This window comes from Pantherophis guttatus, chromosome 1 (assembly GCF_059756535.1).
Source record: "Pantherophis guttatus breed Tessera chromosome 1, ASM5975653v1, whole genome shotgun sequence".
In the NCBI taxonomy this organism is placed as follows: Eukaryota; Metazoa; Chordata; class Lepidosauria; order Squamata; family Colubridae; genus Pantherophis; species Pantherophis guttatus.
Window position 1 is genome coordinate 148,229,791 of NC_142063.1, and position 27,860 is coordinate 148,257,650.

The window sequence follows — 27,860 nt, forward strand, 5'->3', positions numbered from 1 at the left end:
TAAAGAAAAGCAAAAGGGGGAAATAAACTGTGTATTCAAAGAATCCAAACTGATGATTTACCCCCCTTCTTGGTTCCCCAATACATTTTGAGGGAGCCAACATTAATTTGGGTGAATCAGCTAATGTAACGAATGGAAGACTAATTTTCTCTTTTTAGAATTAAGAACCAAAAGTTGTCCTCATTCAACTGCTCTTCAAAATTTCCCAGAGTGCTCAAAAGTGTTTTCAAATTAGCTGGAACAGCCGTTTAAATGGATGTGATATATCTCAGGAGGGGCTGTTCTTTAAATTTGGAGGCTAATTTGACTTAAGAAATTGTAATTGATTGAGTAATTTTCCTGGATTAATCAATAATAGAATGCAGTCAACCAACTGCTCAATTAGTCAAATACACATTTTAATCAATCAGTTGCATGAAGATGAACAAGGGTTTTATTTGTGAAGCAAGGAATATCTTCCTTCTGAAACAATATGCACGCACATTGCTGATTTGGACTGCCAGGTTGGCCAGGCAACTGTTCCCTTCAGTTAATACAGTGTCATCTTTCAGATCCAGGAATCACACCTTCTCTAACATGGCACCTGCTTTCTGGGATGCAATTCCCTATGAAAACTGGGTGGCTTCCACCCTGTAATGGAAGGTATGAGTGATCTTGGTGGACGAAGGAAAGGCATGCTACCCATGAAACAATCAGATAAGAGGGGGTGGGATCCTCCAATCAACTAATGGTCAAAGAAAGAAACTTGGGAAAGACCGCCCTCATTCATCAGGCAGCATAAAGTGGGAAGTTTGTTAAGGTAGCCTTACAATAAGGTAGAATTAGCTCGTCTAGTCATGGTTCCTATTTGGTTTACCTGGTGGCTTTCTGGAAAACCTTAAAGACCTGGCCATGCTCTCAGGCTCTAGGCTAAGATGGTTGGAGCCAGTGCTGGGTGTATGATATTTGTTTTATTTGTTGAGTATATCCTGCATCCATTTTCGGATCGGTGTGTTATTAGGTGTTTATTTTTATGTTGCCATCTATGTGAGCCCCTTCCCCAAGCCAGTCTGGAATCAGGTGGTACCTAAATTGATTAAATGAGTGAGTGAGTGAGTGAGTGAATGAATGAATGAATGAATGAACTATTTTCTGGAGGAGGTATTCCACCTGGGTGCATGCTCTGGATGAAGACCTTCTGAATATAAAAGTGGCCATTGCAGTCTGAACCATTCTTGTATTAATACCCCTTTCCAATAAATTGTTGCCCAAATAATGAAGGAACCAGGGATGAAATTCAGCTGGTTCTATCCGGCTCAGGCGAACCGGTAGCGGCGTCTGCGGGAGGCTCTGCCCACCCGCACGGACGTCATGACATCACTTTTTTGTGACATTTTAAGCCTTTGCACATGCACAGAAGGCTTTGCGCATGTGCAGACAATGGCGTGTGCGCACATTTGCCAACCGGTAGGGAAGGTAAGTGAATTTCATCCCTGGAGGGAACCCTTATTAGGACTTACTCTCAAATTAGTACGCCTAGATGTATAACACAACATGAAGCATATTGACTTGGAAATAAGCTTCCCTTTGCATAGGGTCATAAATGATGAACCATAGAGTGCTTAATGTCATCCCTGCTATGGTAGAATTTCCCCTTAGCTCTTAAAGAAAAGAGATTTCAAAGATCTTGTCCTAGTTGAATAAAAATGGAATGCATGTGTCCCATTTTATTCCCAGCCATTCAGTTGACATAATTCATGAATATTGATCACCCTCCCCTTGCCTAATACTGTACCTTCACTAGCATGCCGATCCCTAAACATGTTCTTGGGATGGACGGTAAATCCTTCTATGTTGTGCACTGAAGATGCTCTCCTTATACTACTAATGCTCTCTTTTGACTGAGCAAGAGTCAACGCTGCGCTGGAATGCAGCATATCCGGGTACAGTCGGTCCCACTGCTGTTTTGGTGATGAATGATCTAGAGGCCCAGATATATTCACTGGAGGTGAACACGTCCTTGGTTGAATGAGTGCCTTGGTGTCATCTCCTTCAGAGGGGCTGCAGCTTTCTTTCGTAGGAGACTTAAAGTGCTTCATGGCCATGGAATTGTCACTGTGTTTTGATGAATCAACAATCACTGCATCAGGATCTTCTTGTGGCAAAGATTGCTTTCTGTAGGATAAAAGACTCAATCCAGGTAGCCTGAATCCAAAAAGTTTGCCTAAGTAGGAAAGATCAGATTTAAGAAAAAAAACCAATCAGTTAACTATGACATCATGAGCTGTTGCAAAATATTTGTTCTGTCATGTAATGCCCTTTGTTTACTAGTAAAGAACCCACTCTATTCTGTTGACCATGGCCAGGAATTAAGGATTCAATACATGATTCTTGGGCTGCTTCAGATTTGAAGGTAAAATGCTACTTTAGATGTTCAAAATACTGGGACAGCAATGACAAGTCTCAATAGTTATCTAAATAGGGAACAGACATCCCTCACTTCCAATTTTGCAATGGGGAAGAGTATAAATTTGGGAGCTCACACATTAGGGAATGGTAGCAATTAAAGAAGTTAACCAGAACCAAGGAAATCATTCCTTTCTGATTTCTCCTGTCACTGTTTCTAAGTGTGTGTCCAAAACATTTCCTGTTTCTTGAGAAAAACACTGATAATGACATTTGTTTAGATACAAAATGGAGCAACTTTGGTTCATGGTGAAAATCTATCCTTGTGGCTTGCCCTACCAGTCACAGTTCCCTCCTTTTCTCTGATTTTAATGGATTTTTTTAAAAAAAATTTTTTAAATAAATTTAAAGCCTTGTATTTATTTAAAATTTATTATCTCTAGATTTTTTTTTTATTTTGAAGATTTTCATGGCCACTGTGTCTACTACAATGGCTCAGATCATGTTTCTGAAACACTGAAGAAAGAATCCCAGAATTATCCCAGAGTTATTCAGAAAAAGTCACCTTTTTAGAGGTTGAGCAAAGAAACCTCTGTTGTTGATTTGGTTTATATTTATATTCATCAATTCTTTTAACATTGAACCTATCTTTAGGGCAGGGAATTATCTGCTTACAACTTGATTCAAGAGTACAATAGAACTGTTTGGAAATATTATGCTTTCAGTTTGAAACACCATAGGATGGTTAATGCAGGGAAAATGGCTTGCTCATTAATAGCAACATCCAAAAGGCTTACAACACTAGATTTAAACACAATGCATAAATTAGGTGTTCCTATTTTATCTCGATGAAATCTGGTAGGAGCAGTGTTTTAAATTTCCAGGCACCACCACCTGCATATTCAATAATGAGGGAGAGTAAAGGGGATGATGGCTACTTGCTATTATGTTCCAAAAGAGAAAGTATTTGTGATGTTCCTCCAAGTTTTTGGGTTGCCTTGCTGAGATTTTTCAAAACAATAAGCCTGCAATGTTTTATTGCTCTCCAGCTCTGCTGCCTGAATATTCTTCTCCCCTATTTCCATGGCCATATCCAGCCAAAGAGAGTTAACCCAATGACAGTCAACCCTTATGGATCTCTCTGGTGAAAATGATGCATGCATGAGTGATTTGGGAGGGTAGGAGAAGAAATTGCTAAAGATAGCAATGCTTGAAAATTGACATTTGTTAATTCAAGTCCAGATTGGTTTCCAACATAAACTTATTGCATGCCCTAGACCTAGAACAACATATCAACTGAAGCTTAGTTACATATTTAACTTCAAATAAGACCCTGTCTTATATTTTTTGAACCCTGAAATAAGCACTTGGCCTTATTGCCATGGGCTCAAAAGCCCGATTGGGCTTATTATCAGGGGATATCTTATTTTGCGGGAAAACAGGGTATAACTCCGTTACGTTTTCATATATTCAGCTCAAACAAGATCTCCCTCTCTCCCTCTCTCCCTCCCTCTCTCTCTCTCTCTCTCTCCCTACCTACCTCTAATTTATATAGCCACCTATCTCACCCAAAGTGTCCCTGTGCGGCATACAACAAAGATAAGAACAATGAATAAATATATAAAATCACTTATCACTATTCATTATAATAAAAACATTAAAAATTATAAACAAGATAAACAAGAAAATAACAGACATGGCGGATGTTAACAATAATGGAGGACATCACAAGTTCATCCATCTTCTGGGGTCCCCAGGCTTGTTGGCACAAACACATCTCAATATATCTTAAAAGATGGGTTTGTAAGGAAATACACTTATACATATACATTTTGGAAGGGAAAAATCTACAGTTATATATGCATTGTGATACCAATTTATGAAATGTTCGCCATCTGGATGCTTGGCTGGTACTTACATGGGTTTTAAGCCTTTAGTCAAGAGTTTAATTGATTGCAACTTAATGAAGTTTTATCTGTTGGTTTATAGTACAGCTCTGCATTAATGATAGTTTGATGGATTGCCACAGTTTGGTGTTTTATGATTTATAGTAGTTTGTTTTATTAACTGTAGCCTGCCTTGAGATCTGTTAATCCATTGATATCATGGCCTTCTTAAACCTGGCATCTTCCAGATATGTTGGATCCATAATTCCTAGATGTTGCTGATAATGAATTCTGTTAAATTATAATCCCAGCACATTTGGAAGGCTCCAGGCTAGTAAAGATTGATCCGGATTCAAATACATGTTTTAAAGGGGTATTAAACTTCCATACTTGAAAAATATATTTTGGATAGAGTGCTAAAGTCACTTACATAAACATAAGATTAATATTAATGTGGATTGAACAGATTATCAAAAATGCATATGTGTATGCTATATAAATGCTTAGAAATAAGTGAAAAAATAGAGCAGAAAAAAATAGAAAGATAAAGTTTAGTATATTGATACAACTGGATAATGGTTTCTCTGTTTCCTATAGCTAAAAAGACTGATATTGAACATTGGAAAGATAAATGTGTGGCCCGATTTATTCAATGGATTGAAGATCTGGTTACACTTGCTGACTATGAGCAGATTGCTTATAGATGTAGACTTTGTATGAATAAATATAATTTATTTTATTGTATTTATTTATTAGAATTTCTCAAACAAAAATGAAAACAAGAATAAAAGAATAAAAATACAATGGCAGGGACGATAGGCACATTAGTGCACTTATGCACGCCCCCTCTACTGACCACTTAAGAATGATGGTCCACGGAAGGCAATTTGTGACTGAAAGTGTGAAAATTAAATAAAATATAATGAAAAATGGAACTCATCTAAACAAAATACAGTAGCTTTTTAAAAACCAGATGGTAATATAACTATCATGTAATCCTTCCAAGTATCATCTAATACATTTCTAAGTGTTTTAGAAATATACGTATATCCATATATACACTTGCATAATGTTTGTACTAGACAGGGTGGATAAAAATCAATGATTTTTTTAAAAAAATAAAAAAAAATCAGATTTTTTGATTTAAATCGGATTTTTTTTATTTTTATCGAATTTATTTTAATAAAAAACTTTTGGGGTAAAAATCTATCGTAATAGAGTTTTCTATTTAAGATACATAAATAATTTAGTTTATTCAGCATGAAATGGAGCTTAGTTATGTAGCATGAGGCTGTATATTCTGCAACACTGGGACTATTGGTGAGTCAACAGTGGGTCAAAGGAGTAGCAGAGATGACAGTTGCTCTTTAAAAATTATGATTTAAATCGAGTTGATTTAAATCAAGCCTTTTTACTAGTGATTTAAATCGAGTTGATTTAAATCATGATTTAAATCAACTCGACTTAAATCAAATCCACCCTGGTACTAGATAAGTATATATAGAATTGTAACTTTTCACTGTTATAACAAGATATTTATTTATTTATTATGAGTAACTCAAAGTGGCAAGCATCTTTAATACTCATTTCTCTCCTGTTTTGCTCACAACAACAGTGAGGTAGGCTGGCTATGAGAGAGGGACAGGCCCAAAGTTACCCAGCTGGCTTTCATGCTAAGGGTGGGACAAGAACTTTTATTATACTATAATATACAATTAATGCTGATTGATTTTTTCCCCCTCATCCTGAAACATGGTGACATATAAATATGTACTGATGTACATGTATGTCTAAAGTACATTTCCCAAGAACTTAACTTGTTCAGGAGGCGTTATTGGATAGAAGAGACTCTATGTCAGTTTCCTTGGAAAGAAGGATGACAAATATGGGAACAATGATTCTCTCTTTTTCCCTGCTCCCCTATTGTTAAAATTTTTCTAATTGTAAAAGGGGGGGCTAATGTCTATATAGCGCTCTCTCTCTCTCTCTCTCTCTCTCTCTCTCTCTCTCTCTCTCTCTCTCTCTCTCTCTCTCTCTCACACACACACACACACACACACACACACCAGTGGCAGGTTTCAAAACCCGTCGCTACCAGTTCGCTTGTGGGCGCTCGCAGCTTCTGCCCATGCACAGAAGCGTCCGGGTGGGTGGGCGGAGCCTCCCATCGCCGCCTTTTTTGTTGTTGTATGACTTTCAATCTAATCACATGCATCTACAAAACCAGTGAAAGATTTCATTTGAGGGCAACAATAGATGTTTACTAAAAGTAGCTGTAGGTAAAAATGAGTGAAATATATTAAAATATTCTATAGCTTTTATAACGCCTTTGAAAGTGAGTTAAAAAATTACTCCATTACTAGCTAATGACATTGAAGTTTGAACTACGGTAGCTCATCACAGCCTCTTTCGTGGCTTTCCTCACATTCTCGCAAGGAAAAAGTCGACATCTCCACGCGCTCTTGTTCTATTTTAGAAATATTCATGGTAGAACAGATGGTATTTTCTGCTTCACTGGTTTAAAACAGTCATGTTAGAGTCTGTTGCTGATCAAGTTGTCTCTTAATTCAGCTGGAAAGGATATGCTTGGAGAGCATCCCTCATTGCTAATATTTTCAGGCACGAAATAAAATAGCAGCAGCAACATATGACTATTTTTTCCAGTTTTTTTTTAAAAAAACAAGACATAAATTGTTCCAAACTTTTGGTTGCCTGTTTTATTTTAAAGGAGCTATTTTTTGAAAACAAGTTATGCATGTGTGATGTACTGAAAATTAACAACTGGACTGGTTTCCTGGCTTTTTATTCAATATGAACGGTATTTCGAATTGCTGGAAATGGAGTAGACAGAACACAGATTACAAAGATAGTCTCGCATGTTATTGGATTCTCTATGTCTGTTGTGCATGTATGTATGAGAAAAAGAGGTAATGAGAAACCTTTTACTTGGAACAATTCCCATGGTTTATACAAGGAACAGCAAAAGCAATCTTATTCCGAGCAGCGTTTAGTTAGTATGTTAACTTCCTCTTTTTTTTTTTTTTTTTACATATTTGTTCTAGAGCAGGGGTGTCAAACTCAAGGTTCGGGGCCCCGATCTGGCCTGAGCAGTACTTAGATCTGGCCTGCGGGGTCACCCTGGAAACAGCGAAGGACCAGCCCGCAGTGCTTCTGCCAGCCAAAATGGACTCCTGAGCTCCATTTTCACCTGCCACGGCCTCCTGCAACCCTCTGTGAAAATGGAGCTCAAGAGGGGTGCCCAAGCTCCGTTTTCACTGGCAGAGGGTTGCAGAAGGCTGTGGCAGCCAAAAATGGAGCTTGGGAGCCTGTTTTCGCTCGCAGAGCGCATGGGCCACCATAGGCGCCTCCAACAGGAATGACGTCAAGATGGCCATGCCCACCCTGGCCAGACCACTCTGTCTCCCCGAGGTCAAATACAACCCTGATGCAGCCCTCAATCAAATCAAGTTTGACACCCCTGTTCTAGAGGGTTTTAATTTCTTATTTTCCTGCCTGCGATTAGGAAATGATGCTGGATTTGATAAACTGATGAAAACAAATGATAGCAATTAGGGCTAAATGGCATTTTCATATTCACAGAGAATGTGACTCTTAATACCATTTGCTGGAATGTAAAAGGATAGACAACAGTTTCCATGGAACAGGAAACATAGCAAATGGTAAGGGGTGTTGGGAGATGTAGTTCAGGATTAGTTAGAAGGGCACAAAGAAGCATCTGGTTGGCCACAGTAGAAATACAGATGTGGCTGAATCTTCATCCACTGCTGATATTTCAGAAGTTTTTCATAATACCTGGTATTTTTCATTACCAGAGTATCTATCTTAATGTGTTTGGCAGGTTTTTCTCTGCTAACTTAATGTAACATTTACCATCTTGCAATCCTGCATAAAAATGTTACTTCTTAATCTGATAAAATCTACTTGGGAGAGCAGGTGTCTGCATAAATCAGAAGAAGCAAAGTGTCATAAATAAATTTAGGATTTTTTCTAATACGTTCATTTAGAACAAAGTTCAGGGAATCAAGGGAATTATTCTCTTCTGTTTGCTTCTTCTGTTATTCCCTCCTGTGCCATCCCTACAGAGTAAGGGAGATGAATATCTCCCCAATTCTTCAAATGATAAAATATGAAATATGCCTAAAAAGAATACTGTTTCTCAGCTGGATATGTTCAACACCTCAAAAGCGATAAACCTGTAGTCAAATATTCTTGACGTTTTGCAAGATGGGAAGTAAATAGGAACATCTTTTCAAGCCATTGGCTGCATTTGTTTTGCAAAGGATTGAAACTATTTTGCAATTATTATTCTTTTAAGTTAATATTTATATTAAGTCATTTATATCCAGAAAACTTTTATTATAGGTTGATCTGTATGGTATATAGTTAAAGTAACTAAACTAAACTCCTATACAATATGTTTATGATGAAGTAATAACTGAATAAGGAATATTCAGGGATCTGTGGGGTCCTATCCTCCAAATTTTGAGAGAGAAGAAGGGAGGGAGAGGGGGAGAGAGAGACTGTCCTGTATTAAGACAGTTGACTGCTGCTTGAAATAAAACGGAACTTTGTCCTTAGGTAACTGAGTATGTTGATATAACTTCAAAACCATAGAGAATCTCTATGGAGATTCTCAGTCTTTCAGGTCATGGTTGTCCCAAAGGTGCTCCCCCCCTCCCCCAACAGCAACTGGACTTTCTTGATTTTCCTTGCAGACATTTTGCTTCTCCTCTGAGAAGCTTCTATAGTTCTCACTAACTGGTGAGGAAGAAAAGATTTATATTCTTTTCAGTCAGCTAGTCAATGACTCTCAAAGTGTTAACGACTGACTGACTGACTGCAAATGGTATAAAACTTCCCTTCCTTCTTACAACTGAAGAAGCTTCTCGGAGGAGAAGTGAAATGTCTTCAAGAAAAATCAAGAAAGCCCAGTTGCTGTTTGAAAAAAAAAAAAAACACCTTTGGGACAACTTCTATACTTGGACACTGTATAGAAAAGGAAGTGATCCACTGAAAAATAGCCCAGGATCACTTTATACAATCAATGCATAATTATCAACTGAAAAAAAATATTTATTTGATTTTTTTAAATTCTGCCTTTATCTGTATCTATAAAAGCAAAAACCACTCACGCCTAATCACAAAATCTCCAGAACTGTAAAGCCTACAAACTTGAAATTTGCCATGTATGTTCCTCTTGGCTTCTAAGTGCTCACTAAGAAAGGATTTTTCAAAATGACCATCAGAGCATTAGTATTTCCTATATTATGATTAACAGGCTCTGATGCTAAGGAGTTCTACTCCCCCTCCCCACCTGAAAATAAATCTATTCGAAATGCAAAACACAAGCAGAGGAGAGGAGTTTCAGTTTCAGTTTTACTTTCACAGCAGCAACCAGGAGAGAGAAGGGGGGTAGGATAGGCTTCTGTGGGGCAAGGCTGAGGGAGAGAAGGGATGGGATAGGGGAGCCTTCTGTGAGGCAAGCCTGAGGGAGAGAAGGAGATAGGATAGGAGACATTTCTGTGGGGCAAGGCTGAGGGAGAGAAGGGAAGAGGAGAGGCCGATCGTAACTACTCATTAATTTTCAAGCTGTAAGTGTCGATTTATCAAACCCCATCACATAGCTTCGTAGCGAAGCACGGGTATCCAGCTAGTTAACTTATAAATAACTCAAGGTGAACTCAAGGTAGATTTTATGCCTAAAGCTAGATTATAACTCACCATCTCCTGGTTTCTAGGCCAGCACCTCTGGTTAAGGAAACATTGGCCACAGTGTTTTTTTCAGGAAACATTGGAACATTCTGCATAGTTTTATTTCAAACTTTACCAATCTGCCCTTCTGGAGGCAGTAAATCTGCAACACGAGATTAGTATCATAGTACATTAGATGTGATCTGGCCTTGTTTTCTGGGGAAAGTATTGAAACATCTATCAACATGTACCTGAAGGAAACAGAACACTCTGGTGTTTTCCAGAACATTCCATCTCATAATGATACACTGAGCACACCCCTACTTCTTTCACATATTTTATTTTTAACTGGAGTTGCTTAGATCTGATCCTATAATGTTGTACGTTGAAAAGTTAAGGATTGACCCTGGTCCAATCCCCTAATTTGAAAAAAAAAAGATGTACTTTTAAAATAGACATTGTCATTATACACAATACTAGCTAAAAATTATTTACAGAAATCTTAAAATATGGTTTTACCTGCAATTATCAACAATGAAAATACAGTATGGGTAAATACTACATAGAAAATGCATAAGCAATTGGCATCGTGTATAGAAATATTATGTGATGAAATGTGCCAAATTCAGAATTGAACTTTATAGTTGAACTATCAGTTGCAATTAAAATAGCAAAAATAATTGGGTCCTCACATATCTGGCACTAAAAAGGCAGGTTGCATATATACAGAAGAAAGTGTTGCTGAACCCATTTTTTAACATTACAATCTTGCCTCAGCTGGGACCGAGTGTGTAAAACACTCTTCCACATGCAGCATATGTGCATTTTCAGACAGCCCCACACTGCTTGTGCGTTCTACAGCTCTTCTGCAACTGCGTTGATTACCTTCTGACTCAGCTTCAGTGCAGAAGAAAAATGTTAAGATAACACTTTGGTGACGGCATTTTGCTGGAGCTGCAAAACAGGAGACTTCCCACTGATAAAGAACTTCCATTTCATCCCATTTCCCCAGCCCATCACTTTCCTTTTGCCTTCCTGAATTAAGAGCTTATGGCACCTAGGACTTTCACCAGGCATTTTTTCCCCTGCTGTAAAAAATCGTGCTATGTGAAGTAACATAAGAATGGGTGGGGCACTGGCTGGAACCTGGTTTTTAATGATAAGAATATTGCAAGCATTGCTTGACCTATAGAGAAAATGGACCATTGTAAGGAAGATAATGTGAGGTGGCCCAGAGAAGCTTCTAAGGACTTCTGGGGAAATGGTCACAAACACATTTCCACTACTACACGATCTATTCTGCTTGCACGCCTTGAAACTGGACCTGCTGAACCATTTGGTTGATCACTGAACATGTGTGTCCACTGACAAATCAGACCTAAATCTTTTGCTAGATTGTCCTAGAATAATATTTGCTCTTTCTGATGAACTGACAACATTTTTGGTGATGAAATGGAACTTTTCCTGTGAAGTTTAATTGGACTGATGTCTTGTAAGTGACAGGCTCATGTTATGTTACGAATCAACAGGGTGCAAGAAAATGTGTAAAATCTTGTCAATGTAATTTATTTGGCAACAATAGATACTCTTGTGAATATGGAACACATCAATTGTGCCCATCCCACTTGATCAGTGTCTTATTGGGAAAGTGAAAAGCAGATGGAGAAAATCAAAGTGATTCTGCCTGTGTCACTGTACCCGTTACTCATGCACAGAGAACGGCCCATAGAAAAATATTGCAGGAAAGAATCCCTCACACATGCACAAAAGGGGAGCACACATATGGTTTAATGAAAATGTGCAGAGACAGTTAAATAAAAGCAGGTTAAGGAAGCTATTTCTAGCATAAGTGAACCATCAAACAGCATCTCTAGTGGGTGGGTATTTAATTCATCATTGTAATTCTAACTGATGGTGTGATGAGATACAAGGATAGGGTACCAATAATTGTTGCCTGTGAAGAAATAGCTTTTTACTAAGCCATGTCAAATAGCTCCTGATGGTACTTTTGAGGGATAAAATGAATACAGTTGCATCAAGGACGTCTAATCTTAATATGTAGATCTGAGTATCCAGTCAGGCATAGGAGAAATTGAAGGTAGAAGGATTGTGACTGGAAAAATTGAGCCATGTAGCAGTTCCTTAGAGCTTTAAAAGACTAGAAGGATATGGAGAAATGACTCAGAACAAAGAGTGTAGGCTCTTTTTTTTTTATTTGATTATTCACATAAAAAGAGCTTGCAGTATTTATGGTCTTGGAATCACTGCATCTTCGTATTACATGGACATCAGTGGTGGGTTGCCCCCAGTTTGGACCAGTTCACAAGAACCAGTAGTAAAATCGGCAGGAGGCTCCACCCCCCACCCCAGATGTCGTCATAGGCAATCCCGTTGCAAACCAGTAGTAAAGGTAAGTAGAACCCACCCCTGATGGACACATACTATAAAGCTAGGATTTTATTATAGTTTGATCATTTGTTCAGCAGGTAATTTGTTTTCTCCCTTTCTTCTACCAGGACCCAGATACTGGACAGCACAAAAATCAAATAAAGAGTGAACTAGAAATAAGATACAACAATAAAGTCTGTTGACACTATACCATAGTTCATAAACCTGAAAGCCATGGTTCAAAATGGCAGGAAAACTAACTAGAACTCTGAGCCCAAAAAATACATTATAACTTTGAGTTATGAGCAAACCAGATTCAAAATATATCTCAGGGTAAGATCCATTTTCCTCTTGTGTTACTGTATATAGTAGTTAACATTCAAGGAATAATCTGTAGTGATTCAGATGCACAGATCAATTGGGTGAAATTATACTGAGACTGATAGTTCAGATTAGTGTATGGATGATGTTTTTATTAGTTCATCAAGCAAGCAAGGCTTTTTTGATTTATGACCCACAACCCTGAAGGAAGCTCTGCCTAAGTCAGTGTTTCTCAACCTTGGCAGGTTTAAAATGTGTGGACTCTAACTCCCAGAATTCCTTCAGCTGTCATAGGGTAGGGAAACCCTTACTTTTGGTTTTTGTTGCTGAATTTCAGGAATGAGGTCTATTAAATATCAATAAAAGAGAATGTTAAACATCTATTAACTCTCTCCCCATTGTGGATGTGGGATAATTTGATGAGGGAATCACTCAGCGCTGATGTTCGAGATGACAATAAAAAAGTCTTCAGATCCAATCAATATTTAGAAACAATACTCAGAAAGCTGAATATTTATGTAGCCTGCTCTATTAGCAGCGTTCCCTGGATGGACGGATGGATGGATGGGGCTTTACACTTGGAAATGGGGATAGGAAGAGCCCCTGAGGGAAGGTTTTTTTTTTTTCTGGGATATATAGTCCCCAGAAGGCGGAGTAAGAGGAAGTTTCAGGGAGCCGAGATAAAACAGGATTGAGAGGGAGAGGAAAGGGCAAACTGTTAAGAGGGAAAGAGACTGCATTCCTTCAGAAAGAGAGAGAGATTATGAGATTGCCACTCCAGGTAAAGAGTCTGCATCCTGCATCCTGGCTGCCACGAAAGGGAGACTGGATAGGCCTCTCACTGGGCCTGATGTTAGCAATAGCATGTAGACCAGTGGTGAAATGCAAATTTTTTTATTACCGGTTCTGTAGGCGTGGCTTGGTGGGTGTGGTGTGACTTGGTGGGCATGGCTTGGTGGGCGTGGCAGAGGAAGGATACTACAAAATCTCCATTCTCACCTCACTCCAGGGACAGGACACTGCAAAATCTCCATTCCCACCCCACTCCAGGGAAAGGACACTGCAAAATCTCCATTCCCACCCCACTCCAGGGGAAGGATACTGCAAAATCTCCATTCCCACCCCACTCCAGGGGAAGGATACTGCAAAATCCCCATTCCCTCCCCGCTCCTGGGGGAAGGATATTGCAAAATCTCCATTCCCATTCCACTCTAGGGCCAGCCAGAGGTGGTATTTGCCAGTTCTTCGAACTACTCAAATTTTCCACTACCGGTTCTCCAGAACCTGTCAGAATCTGCTGGATTTCACCCCTGATGTAGACTTATATACCGCTTCACACTCTCTAAGTGGTTTACAGAGTCAGCATATTGCCCCCAACAATCTGGGTCCTCATTTTAGCGACCTCAGAAGGATGGAAGGCTGAGTCAACCTTGAGCTAGTCAGGATCAAACTCCTGGCAGTGGGCAGAGTCAGCCTGCAATACTGCATTCTAACCATTAAGCCACCACGGCTCATAATGAGGCTTAGGGCTAATGAGACAACAGGATTGGTGAAGGGCCATTTGACCAGAAAGGACAGTTGTTGGGACATTTTGCTCACTGGTTCAATGTTTGATATTATTGTAATGCTTGATTTGATTTTTATCTTAACAGTCGTTATTTTAATTAAAGGCTGTAACTCCCTCCAAGGGAAGGTGTTGGTATGCCTGGGCTAGGTGGGTTGATCACCTGGGAAAGGGCTTAGAAGGGCCCGATTGCCAGTGGCCCTTTTGGGGAAAGTGCTACACTTAGGATATTAGAAAGTTGAACTTTGCAACTCAAGTAAAATAAATGAAGGAAACAAGTGCAAACCATATTTCAGTAGACAGAATTACCTGATGAAGCTCCTCTTGAAAGGTTGTTACCATCTGAAATACAAGTAAAACTGCACTTACAGAGAGCATTTGATACTTCTTTTAAATCATTAAGTTAATAAGAAGACAGTTTGAGGCTAGCCTTTAAGGCATGAAACAGCAGAATACACACACAAGCAGATTTGTCTCAATATGGCTATAGATCCACCAAATAGTGGTGTATTAAGTTGTTTTCAAAATCAAACAGCTGAGTGCTTTGCCAATTCCAGTTGGATATAGAAAGCGTCTGGATAGAAGAGAATGGTTAACAATTAAAGGCAAGTCATTTTGCCCAACCCCTTTGGCACTGCTAGATCCAAAATCCAGAACCCAGATCAGAAAAAACTCTTGTTGCTAGGATTTATGCGCAAAGCCATTCATCATCATTGTTTTCTAATAGAAGATTTGATTTTTACAATAATTCAAACAAAGCTTTCTAAAAACTCCGTTGCTCAGACAGGGATGGCAAAATGACTCGAGATGAACTGGGAGAAAGCAAATCAGCAGTATAGCAGAGGTAAATATTTGGATTGTTGAGGGGATGTAATTTCACTCAATTAATCTATGCATCTGAATCAATGGAAACCATTATTTGATGAGTGTTAACTAATAAGCCTAGAACTAGACTAGAACTGAGAGACTTACTTTCAAATCTTCGGTCACATATTAAAATCAGTAGGTGATCAGTATCACATGATTTATCACACTAAATCATATGCAGAACTTGTATTATCAAAGAGGGGGAGGCCTTTCAGACTGATAGCACCTTTTGCACATTGGCTAAGTTTTAAGACTGTAAGATTTCTTTTTTATTATTATTAAAAAGTTTTATCAAAGATACAAACATTTTTTCCCCGCCTCCCTCCCACCCCCCTCCTCCCCCTTCCCCCCACCCCCCTCCCCGGACTTCCCAGAGCAAGTACAGGGTATAGCGTTTAACAATCATAAACTAAAATGTGCTAGCATTTTATAGACTCCAAATTCTCCCTTGGTCCTTAACTCCACATAGTTCAAAAGCAAACTATAGACATAAACTAAAAACTAAATTGAATGTTTCATTCATAGGCTATTTGAAGCTTTTTAGTCTGATACTTATTTTGAATATATTCAATCCATCTTCTCCACTCCAATATATATCTTTCATTTGAATGGTCTTTCAAATACGCTGAAATTTTTGCCATCTCTGCCAGGTTCACTACTTTTAACGTCCATTCCTCAATCGTAGGTAAATCTTCCTTCTTCCAGTACTGCACCACCAAAAGTCTAGCTGCTATTATTAAATTTAAAATCAGCTTAGTCTCTATAACCGTACAGTCTGTAACTATGCCCAACAAAAAAAACTGTGGGGTAAATTTTATCTTTTTCTTTAAAATATTTTGAATAATCCACCATATTTTTATCCAAAAAGCCTTAATTTTTTTACATGTCCACCATATATGATAATACGTAGCATCTTCACAATCACATCTCCAACACTTAGGTTGTAAACTTGAATACATACAGGCTAGCTTTTTAGGATCTAAATGCCATCTATAAAACATTTTATAAAAATTCTCCCTTAAGTTCTGGGCTTGCGTAAATTTTATATTTCTAACCCATATTTTTTCCCATGTTTCCATCATTATTGGTTCTCCAATATTTTGTGCCCATTTTATCTAGCTCTGTTTCTGAGTCTATTTCAACCAGTGCATTATACAACCTTTTTATATGCATTTGACCTTTGTCTCTAATTTGTTTTACCAGATTCTCATCCTCTTGCCGAATACCAATTTTTTGATCTTCTCTCCATCTGGCTTGCAGCTGACTGAAACCATGTTTTAATTATTCTTTCTTCTCTTAATTGATTCATAGGTTTTAATTGTAGTATGCCTCTTTCTTTATAAAGAAGCTCCTTATATATAATCTCATCTTGTTTTTGCTCTACACATATTCTCTATCGCGTGTCTGGGTGCTGTCCACATTGGTAACTTATCATTTAATTTATATTGATACTTCTTCCAGACACGCAATAAAGCATTCCTTAATATATGACTTTTAAAGGTCTTATCCACTCTTTTATCATATAATAGATAAGCATGCCAACCGTAAACCAAACCATATCCTTCAATGTTTAGCATTCTTTCCTCTGTTAAATTCATCCAATCACTAACTGCTGAAAGGGCAGCTGCTTCATAATACAATCTTAAATTGGGCATTTTGAGACCTCCTCTTTCACGTACATATCTTGCATTATCTTTTGCTTTACTCGGGGTCTCTTTCCTGCCCAAACAAAGTTACTAATACCCTTCTGCCATTCCTTCAAATTTTCATCTTTTTTAAGTATTGGTATCATTTGAAAAAGAAATAAAAACCTTGGCAAAACATTCATTTTTACTGCAGCTATTCTTCCCAACAAAGACAGTTGTAGTTTTTTCCACTTTTCCAGCTCTTTCTGTATTTTTTGCCACAACGGTTCATAATTATGCTTATATAATTACACATTTGAAGTCATAATATAAACCCCTAGGTATTTGACCTTCTTTACTATTTCAAATCCTGTTAGTCTTTCTACTTCTTCTTTTTGATTTATAGTCATATTTTTAGTTATTATCTTTGTTTTACCTGCATTTATTTTAAATCCAGATACTTGTCCATATTGATTAATTGTATCCATTAAACCTGTAACTGATTGTGCTGGTTGGGTTAAAGTAACAACCAAGTCATCTGCAAATGCTCGTAATTTATACTCATGTTGCCTAATTTTAATTCCCTTTATTTTATCTGACCCACATATTTTACTCAACAAAAGTTCCAGCGATAAGATAAACAATAATGGAGACAAGGGACATCCTTGCCTTGTTCCTTTTTCTATATTGAAAGTATCTGTTAAACCACGATTGATTATTATTTGCGCTGTTTGCTTCTGATATATTGCCTTAATAGCTTGTGTAAAACATTCTCCAAATTGCATCTTTTCTATTAATTTCAATAAAAAATGCCAGTTCAATCGATCAAATGCTTTCTCCGCATCGAGAAATATTAACACTGCAGGGACTTGGTTGTTCTTCCCCAAATACTCTAACAAGTTAACAATTTGCCTTACATTACTTTTCATTTGTCTACCACTTATAAAACCAGTTTGGTCATGATGTATCACTTGTTGCATAACTGTCATTAATCTATTTGCTAATATTTTAGCAAAAATCTTGTAATCTGTATTTAAAAGTGATATCGGCCTATAATTTTTTGGATACGTGTGATCTTGATCCTCCTTTGGGATCAAAGAAATAAAGGCTGTCTTCCAAGACGGAGGTGCCCCTCCTCCAAATTGTATATTATTAAATAATTTCTTAAGTGGTTCAACCATTTCCAACTGTAGATTTTTATAGTAAACAGCTGTCAAACCATCCGTCCCAGGAGCTTTACCCACTTTCAACTGCTTAATGGCAAACATAATTTCCTCAGAAGTTATCGGTTGATTTAAACTCTCCCTTTGTTCTTTTGAAATTATATGAATATTCTCTTTCTAGACTGTAGGATTTCTAAGGGTCACTTCTAGACACGTTGTTGTCACGAGATGTGTCGCAACTTTCCCCCCCTTTGCTAAAATGGGGGTGGGGGTGGCCAGCACGTGATGCATACGGCCCGCGGGCCACGAGTTTAACACCCCTGCTTTAAGGCATATGGCCAGAACCATGGTGACAGGAGGAAGGGTGACCTGTGATTCTAGTTTGGGGCTCTAGCAATGGGTCACGGCAGGCGAAGGTTTAAGGCCCAGTCCAGCTGCATTGACAGTATTGTGGTATGACTTTGGCTCATGCTATCTAGGGAGATTATTTTTTCTTCCCAGCTGGCTAGTGAATGATTATGCAGCCACTAATAAAGATGTCCCTGTAAAGAGTTTGGATGGAGATCTTATCTCCTGTAACCAATAAAATTGGGGCCAATGTTTTCTCACTTGTTAAAAAATAAAACAGAAACTGTTTTATTTGCTGTAACCTTCTTTTGCTTCTGCTTCTTGGTCCAGTTTACAATATTCAACAGCACAGGATAAAAAGGGTTGGAGATGGACAATTAATACATATCCAAAGGACAACACTCGTCACATTGCATTTATAGGTGGAGATCTGAGAACCTGAGGCATTCCTAACCAGATAGGCTTTTGAAGCCAGATATATGTTCAATTTTAGAATCAATCATAATATGAGGTGGAGGGAGATTAATTATTTACAGGTTATTTTGATGTAAAGCTCAGCTCTGTAAGACCAAGTACTATGCTAAATAATAAAACAGACCAAGTAAGCAGAATATTAATAATATAACATTTTGCCACATAAGGCTCACAAAGTTTTTATAATATTCTGTTCTATCCTTTTATATAACTTTTGGAGTAACTAAAAAAAATCTATTGTCAAGTGTAATAGATTATAATGGCTGTTTAACACGATCGTTTATGAATATGTTAACCGTATCATTGCAACATTTCCCGCACTTTTTTTCTCTTCCAGAATTTCTTTCTTACATAGCATATTCATATGCTCTGTAATCAAAAGTGAATAATGCTTGAATTTAAAGGAGTTTTTTTTTTTCTGAGCAGGATTTGTGACTAAATAAGCAAAGCAAGGATAGGAATGAGCTACTCATGGCTTCAGAAAAATGTATCAGTCAGCAACTGCCTTATATCTTCCTCCAAGATTCTTCCGTAGTCAGTGTTTACTGCAGAACATATGACTAAATAATTAATCCTGTTCATTTTTTCAATCTGTAAAATGGTAAATTCAAAAATCTAACAAAGGTTTATCAAAATAAAGAATGTAATGAAACTTCCTGAAAAGGAAATCTTTTTTAAAATTTGGGCCACAATTAAAACAGCTCATCTAGATTCAGGCATCTGTATAGCGCTGCACAGTTTTGCTTTGTTATTGGCTTGAGCCATGTGGAAATGTTGAAAAAAGAGGTGAAGCAAAAATAAATAAATAAATAAAAGTAAATCTATATTCGCAAAACCAAGATTGTAATTGTGACATTATGAAGTAGTTTTTAATGAAATTGTCAAAGGTTCATATCTTGGTGAAGAACTATGATTTTTCTCTCAGTAACATTTTGGTTCGGCATCTATTTTTTAGTACATGAGTTATCTGATTATAATTGCTTTTTGAGTTGGATCTGTCTACAACTATATAAGGGTTGTCAGATGCTCTCCCCCAACTCTGCTTGGATAACTTTCATTTGGTATTTTTGCAAGATCAAAGAGTTATTTATCTGTGTTTATATATTACACAGGATACCAGTTAATCTCTGCTTTCCTTTAATTTCATAAATGTTTTCTTCAAATATTGTCCCCAACTGTATATCCAAAAGGAAGATATCACAATCAAGGTAATCACGGACAAAATTTACAGCAAGACTGGCCAGACCATTTAATGACCATATCCTCACTAGCTGAAGCTCTAGTCTAGATCAGGGGTGTCTAACCATGGCAACTTTAAGACTTGTGGACTTCAACTCCCAGAATTCCAGGAGATGAAATCCACAAGTCTTAAAGTTGCCAAGGTTAGACACTCTCCTCTAGATGATTTGATAACGCTATTAGCTCATTTATTAGTAATCAGTGTTCTGGACTATTGATTTTGGTGTCAGAGTAGTTGCCTGAGGTTGTGTATAGCAACGGAAAAGTTAACTAGATAATTAAAAACTAGTAAAGAAGTAGAGAATCTCCAAGACATGTTCCAGCTAGGAAATCTGGGAGACAAGACAGCTTAAAAGATTTTAATTTTATTACTGTATCAAATGTTATGTGGCTGTGTCATTGTATTCCTGTTCAAACTTCAGAATCCAAACACTCATACAACTGTTTCTATACTTTAGGACAAAACCCAGGGCCAGAAATATATCATTTGAAAGTTAAGAACCATATACAGTCCTGTTTTCTTTGGTCATTGTCTGACAGTGACCACTGAAAACTGATAGAACACCTTCCTTCCATTTTGTTGCCATTTTCCCTAAATTAATGTATTTGTTGAAAGGTAAGATTTTCCACCTCCCCCATTTTTGTCTTAAAAGTAGTGATCTCCAGGTTCAGGCTACACCAAAGGGAATTCTAAATTGTATAAGATGCTTTGCTATACTCTTAAATGTCTTGGTTCGCTAAGCTAAGACATTTATGTAACCCACACTATAGAGACCTGCTCCAGTAAGCAGAACAATGGAATTGCTATTTTAATTTCCTCTTCCTGTCCTATTGCTCAAATGAGAGGGAGGGAGGGAGGGAGGGAGGGAGGGAGGGAGAGAGAGCGCTAGTTTCTATATGCAACTTGACTTCAGTTCAAAATCCACAATGCTGCATTGGAGCTCATATTTGAAGAGAAATGTTATGGCTTAATTATAACTGTGGGTAACTATGGGGCCAATGTGTGCATTGACTTGCGCTTGGTGTCTTTGCCCATCTGACTTTTTTTGTTTTGTGACTGGCCATAAACGCACTGGGAAAGCCCCAGGAAACCCCCTTCTGATGCAGCCATAATATCTATTAGGTGAACTCATTGTTCCAAATAGGTCTAGTATCTGCTACACAGATATGTAATTCTGCTCATTTTCTGTTCAAGACAAAAATCTTAAAATGTAGCCCTTACGGCACAATACTTCCTTTTGGCTGTTTTTTTCCCCCTCTCCCTTTGTTTGTAATTCTTTTTAATCGGTTAACCTTTTGTCACTTACTATCTCATTCCTAAAAAAAAAAAGAAAAAAAACTCCCACTGGAATCTGTGGAAATGCCAGTACACATTAATTCATCAGGAGGCATCAGGCTGCCTGTTTCTGGAATGGAGGATAGGAAGGAGATTCAGGATGCTAGAGGCTTTTTGTTCTTTCTTTCTGAGTAGAACAGCAGCTCCAGGCAGATGGAAAATCTTTCCTGCTGATCCTCCCAAGTGAAAGATAAAACTGCAGTTATTTGAATCACATAATGAATGAACCTCCAGCAACAGAAGCCCACAGTCTGCAGTGTCTAGCCAGAAGCATAATATCTTGTGTTCCCAAGGGCTCCGTAGCAAAGAAGGGTTGTGGCAGTTTGGAATCACACAGAAATCAAATAGCACAACTAATACGATTGATTATACATCAGGATATACCAAAGCATTATAGTCCTAGGATAAGATTGGTGTGGGTTTTTTTGTTAGCGTTCTTGCTTATACCAGTCACAAAATTACAGCTCTTAGTTCCCTCTTCTCACCCTGTCATATAGAATTTGGATATGAAAAAACCTAGCTCTTTGGATATTGTGGCCATGACTCTATCCCTCATTATGGTTCTAATTTGGATTTTGTTTAATTTGGAGGCAAAGCTGTCCCCACTTTGAACTGGTTGACACACATTTACCCCTGAATACAATTAATTAAGCTATCATAAAAATGAACGTTCCAGAATTTGAAGCTTAAAATTACGGTATATGTGAATCTGTATGAAAGCATGATTAATACTATTAAGATATTGGCAGTCATTTATATGTCAGTATTAACCATTAGGTCACAAAGAACAGCAACGACTGAACAATTAAACAACAATAATCATTTTGAATTTATGGCACATATTTTTCAAATGTAAATATAATAATTGAACCCAGGAATTGTTAACAAAAGCATCTACTTCTCCATAAACTATGCTCATTCCATTCCATAGATTTTCTTTCTAATGAACATGCTATGATCATTACTTAATTGTAACAGAATAACAAGAGTTGGAAGGGACCTTAGAGGTCTTCTAGTCCAACCCCCTGCTCAAGAATTGTACTTCTCTTACTCAGAGATACCCCTAGTAAAGATACATATACTTACGATTTGTAACTTTGGCTGTTAGTATCTGGCTGAATTTTTCTGGAGACTCCACATTTTCTTCATCAGTTGCATATTCAAAGCTAATAATAAACATCATAGCCACTCCTTCTTGATTTTTCACTGGGATGATGTGGGTGTTACATATGAAGGTAGACCCTATAAAGAAGAGGGAAAAACATCAACAAAAGTTTCTGTGGAAATAATTCAGTTCCAATTATGGTACTTCCCTACAAGAGATTCCAAAATGGTCACCAATCAGAGAAATACAGGCACACCTATTTTGTTGTGACTGCCCTCTGACAATTCAAACTCAGTGTGCTCCATTCCAGAACATTTTGCATGGTGGCTTCTCCCTCAATTGTGTTTTGTGCATCACAAAAGCTTTGGACACATGTGTAGAATCCCACCAGGGAAGAAACTCAGTATCAACAACCAAGTTAAATGTATTTCATCTTTAGACTCATACAAATGATTAAGAACTTTATTTATGGCAATGCCACAAATGAAGCCCTTTTGGTCCCCAAAGCACTGAGGTAGACATGGTTTTCCAAAGGCTTATAAGTGGTCACGTGAAAGGTTTTTCCTGGTCATCTGCACAGAGGTATATATGCACAGAATCTTCTGGGATTGCTGTCAAAATAAACCATGTCAGGAACAGGTGTTGGATCTTGATACGCTTCAGCCAAAGCCAGAGTGGTCAAAAATGTAGAACTGTATTCAATTCGATAAAAACGGAAGCATTTGTTTGACCAGTGTGCTCAATCCCAGGCTGTCACTCTCTTTCTCAGTGCATACACATAAAGACACACACACACACACACACACACACATTACACACAAATGTAGACTGTTCTGGCTAGAAGCAGAAACGTACGAACTTACAAGTGCCGGTTCACCTTCCACAAACTTCAGGCAAGTCCTAACTGAGGTTACTTAACCCCCACCCCACAAAACTATGGCAGCAACTGTCCCTCTGGCTCAGCAATCTGGTTTAAGTTGTGCTTTTGTTGGTGCAGCCTATGAAAGCAATGGCAAGAGTCCCTGCCACCATGCTCACATCGCTTGGATGGAAAACATGCAGAAAGCATCAGTGAAACGGCACAAAAATAGATGTGGAAAAATGCCCTTTGGTTTTGAAGCCCAGCGCAGACACTGAAGTCAGCAAAAAGGGCACATTTCTGTACCATTTACATTTAGCTTGCTTTTTTTATATTTAGCTTTTAAAAATAGATACATAATCGACTGAATTTTGTTTTTTTTTTCCCCTTCCAGAACATGCTACTTATTTAATTATTTACAGCACAGTAACTTTTAAGACTCCTCCTCTGCCTGGGAGTCTAGGCTGATGCCCAGAGTAAAACAAAAACCAGATAACAGCTGTCAAGCCTATGGACTACTATCATCAGAATAAACTCTTAAAGCACTGCAGCAAAATGAGACAGTCTGCTGTATGATGACACCCCAATAACCGCACTAGGAATCATCTGCACTGTTGACTTGACCACTTTTTGGCACTCAATCCATGAGATTGGCCTCCAAAAGAACCACCTTCTTCGTGGTGACCCATCCTGGATGTTAATTCCTACAGGGGAGGCCTTTCTAATGATAGCTCCCAATGCCATGGACCGCTGGTTAGTCATCTGGCCAAAGGTCTTCTTCTGTGTGGCTCCTGAAATATCAAGGGACCCTCTTTGGATCTGCAGTTGCTTTGACATTTCTCTGCTTTTAAGAAAGGGGTCAAGATACACCTTTATTTTTAGCCTTCCAACAGTGTCTTCTTGACCACTGCTCCTTGTCGGTATTGGATTAGGTTCATATAACGTTTCTAAATGTATTTTTCACCCTTTTGTTTTCATGTTTCTCTTCCTATATTTAGTCACCTTGAGTGCCATACTTTGATGGGAGTTATAGTTCAATATATCTGCAGGGTGTCAACTTGGGAAGGCTGCGGCACTCTAGCACATATCACAAAATAAAATTTATATTGTTTCTCCTGTTGCGTGTCATTTTACGACTGCATAAAGCCACACATAAAGACTGACAGGTCTTGCCTTTCAAACGTTGTAGCTGTGGCTTCAATCCATTTAATAAAACAGTTAAGCTGTGACACTTGCCACGGTTTCCATGGGAACAAACAGGATGACTTTAGTAAACAGAAAATAAGCAATTTAAGACTCTTCCATCTGAGGTAAAAATAGAAGTGCTGCAGGCTGTGCGCTGAAATTGAGACTGGTTAATCAGAGTATTGGAAGAGAGACTAGACAGACCCATTACGCTTTCAGTTAATTAACAAAAATAAATATTGACTTTAAAGACTTCAAAACGCGATTTCCTGATTTATTGGAAAAGGCAGTCGCACCACGTAGTTTAGAAATGTTTGACATCTTTTGCATCAGGTTTATTACATAGTGACATTCAGACTGCTTGGCCTCTGATGCCGGGGGGGGGGGGGGGAGAGAGGGAGGGAAAAGGAAATGAGATACATACTCAGTGCACAATGTAGAATCAGTTGTAATAGGCTTTGGAAATGGTGGACTTTGCTCAAGCGATCCAAGATTGGCACTGTTTTGGCAGAAAGTCATGTTGGAAGCCTGGAGTTTCCCTCTTGGTTTTAAATTCCATGGCCAAATTTGGAAGGCAAAAGCCACTCAAGCTTGTTCTAACTCTCCTTTAATCCAGGGCTGATCTTCAGCTCCCTACTGGACTATGCTATATGACATCTGGAGTGCTGCTTATTGCAGCTGGTTATAGTTCAATACATCTGCCAGGAGTCAACTTGGGAAGGTTTATGCACGATCAAAAAAAGAGGAGAAAAGTTTGCATGAAAATTGTATGTATTGACTCAGCTGGCTTGATGTAAATGTAGGTATGATGGCCATCATAGAAACGGGAAAACCAGATAGGTCTAAGATATTGGAAACACTTTGATCAATGATCCCGTGTTCCTATCTAGTAATTGATAGGCAACTTTAAGAATGCTTTTTAACTAGCACATCGTATCTGGGTTGCAAAATCCCAAGTGACTCCCAGAAGGCTTACACGTTTCTGATGGAATGTTATCTCTTGTTGGAAAGGAAGACTTCCTCAAAGGGATAGAATTATCCTTTGGCATAGCGTAACCCAGCATCCATGGTTCTGCAAATGGGATGGTTTAAAGTAATGGAAGGGTAAAATGAATCAATTCATGAATTTGGACATCAGCACGTTACCGATATGGAATTCATTATGTAGAAATCCTACAGTTAAAGTAATACACTTCTTACATTTCTCTTTTGTTTTTTCCCCTCATAATTTGAACATTTAAAGGAATCCAATGTCCATTTCTGAAATTAAAACTTTTAATTAAACTCTGAATTACTCTTATCTTGAATTATGCTATATAATCTTAAATACATTCTTCCAAACTATGTCATCAAACCACAGCTTTGCTAAAGAAATTATCATTTTCAGCTTGCCACTACCTACATAACGGTCTAATGTCACGGCAATTTTTCTATGTTCCAACAGATGGTTTTAGATATGACTAGAGGAAAAAATGGAAAAGTTTTTTTATAGTACAAGACCTTGAGGATACCATAACTAAATTAATTTGAAATTGAACATGAATAATTCAGAATTACAGTTATCTACCTAATCAGGCATATGCAAAACTTTTAAAATTCAAACCAAACATCTGATTTTGAGTATGAAACGTCCTGTTTTGGGTAGTGTGCTTGGCACTCAAAAGAGGCTTTTGCATTCAGACGGGGCCATTGACCTCAGAACATATTGCTTTGAATTTGAAGTGGTTTGAATCCAAAACAGTTTGCATGTCTGGATTACCTATGAAGAAAGTCTGCTTGATGTCAGACTGAGAGTCAAGGTCAGGATGTTTCAGAAAGATTCCAAAACACAATTAAAAATAAATCCATTGAACACCAGGGGTAGAACTCAGATTAAGGCATCATCAGGAATTACCTTCTTCTTAAACCCAATACTGAAAAGGGATTGACCATGGACTTTCTGATAATCTCCCATCCAAATACTAACCAGGTTTGAATCTACTTAGCTTTTAGCAGATCATGAATAGCTGATTAGATGTAACCACATACTATGGCAAGATGTACCAATTGCAATAGTACTTAGACTATATCCAGCTTCATACTGCTTTACAACCTCCTCTAAATGGTTTACAGAGTCAACCTATTGCCCCCAACAATCTGGGTCCTCATTTTACCAACCTCGGAAGGACGGAAGCCTGAGTCAGTCTTGAGCAGGTGAGAATCAAACTGCTGGCAGTCGGCAGAATTAGCCTGCAATGCTGCATTTTAACCACTGCGCCACCACGGATCTTTTGTAAAAGTAAGTCCTATCTAATTTAATGGAGTTTATTCCCAAGTAGAATTGTGTATGAATGCCCTGACTGCAAAAAACGGAATATATTCAGGGTCAAAAGGCAATGATGGAAAACTTGGACGAATGAATATTCTTTTTTTGTGACAAAAAAAAGAGGGTTTAATTATGTTTATAATTTTGTAATTTAATTAATTACACTCTGTAGGTAACAGAACCAGGACAAAGCAAACCTGTCTACATGCAATGTAATAGAAACCGAGAACTGGTTCCCGCTATATAAGCTCATAGTTTGTTTCATTACTGTTGCAAAAAGGAGGTGTTAGCTTGATACTGCAGATGTGCATTAAAAGTGGCATTTAGCACTTACCGTATTTTTTGGAGTATAGGACGCACCTTTTTCCCCCAAAAAAGAGGGTGAAAATCTGGGTGAGTCTTATACTCCAAATGTAGCCCTGGCTAGCTTCTCAAATGGAGGTTTCAGAGGCTGAAAAAAGCATCAGAAACAAAACTTCAGAAAAGAAACCCCCAAACACAGCTTCAGAGGCTTTTTTTTCTGAAGCTCTGTTTCGGAGGCTTTCAGAGGCAGGAAAAAAAGTTTTTTCTGAAACAGAGTTCCAGAAGTTTCAGAGGCAGAAAAAAAAAAAAAGCAAGGCACAGAGCTCACAACCAAGGAACCTGTTGCTAAAATTCACCTCTGGGAACAGCTGATTGGGAGTATTCCGGGAGGCCGATCCACCTGCCAATCAGCTTTTTTCTTATTTTCCTCCCCAAAAACTAAGGTGTGTCTTATACTCCGAAAAATACGGTAGGTGCTTCAAACACTTGAAATATAATGTGAACATGCAAAGTCTAAAAAAACCCCAAACTTTTACAGGAATATGAGGCTTTGTATCATCAGAGATTTAAATTAAATCCTCCTCCATCCCAGCAGACTTTCTAAAGAATGAAAAGAGAACATCTTTTCTCTTCAGCCTATTCTTTTCAGCCTATCATATAGCCAATATCAACTTGGAATAAGGTATGGAAGCATCTTTAGAAGATTGAAGAATAAACATGCAGAAACAGGCAAGACTGAAGTCCACGGTGATTTCCTCTTCAGCATCACATATTCTCTGTCATTTCCTACTGCCC

At 38.0% G+C, this 27,860-nt stretch overlaps 1 protein-coding gene across 13 annotated transcripts in view; it reads right to left on the reverse strand.

The window, feature by feature from the left end:
- KCNH7 (potassium voltage-gated channel subfamily H member 7) overlaps nt 1-27,860 on the reverse strand; it is a 330,241-nt gene that overhangs the window by 121,295 nt on the left and 181,086 nt on the right. For 9 of the 13 annotated variants that reach the window (XM_034426358.3, XM_060687992.2, XM_087881974.1 and 6 more), the window contains exons 3-5: nt 22,395-22,550; nt 14,566-14,598; nt 1,775-2,203 (exon numbers count right to left, since the gene is read on the reverse strand). In XM_034426358.3, the coding sequence (XP_034282249.1) occupies nt 1,775-2,203; nt 14,566-14,598; nt 22,395-22,550 (618 nt within the window). The remainder of the gene's footprint in view (nt 1-1,774; nt 2,204-14,565; nt 14,599-22,394; nt 22,551-27,860) is intronic. The other 4 variants (XM_060687993.2, XM_034426418.3, XM_087881973.1 and 1 more) reach the window with 1 other exon arrangement.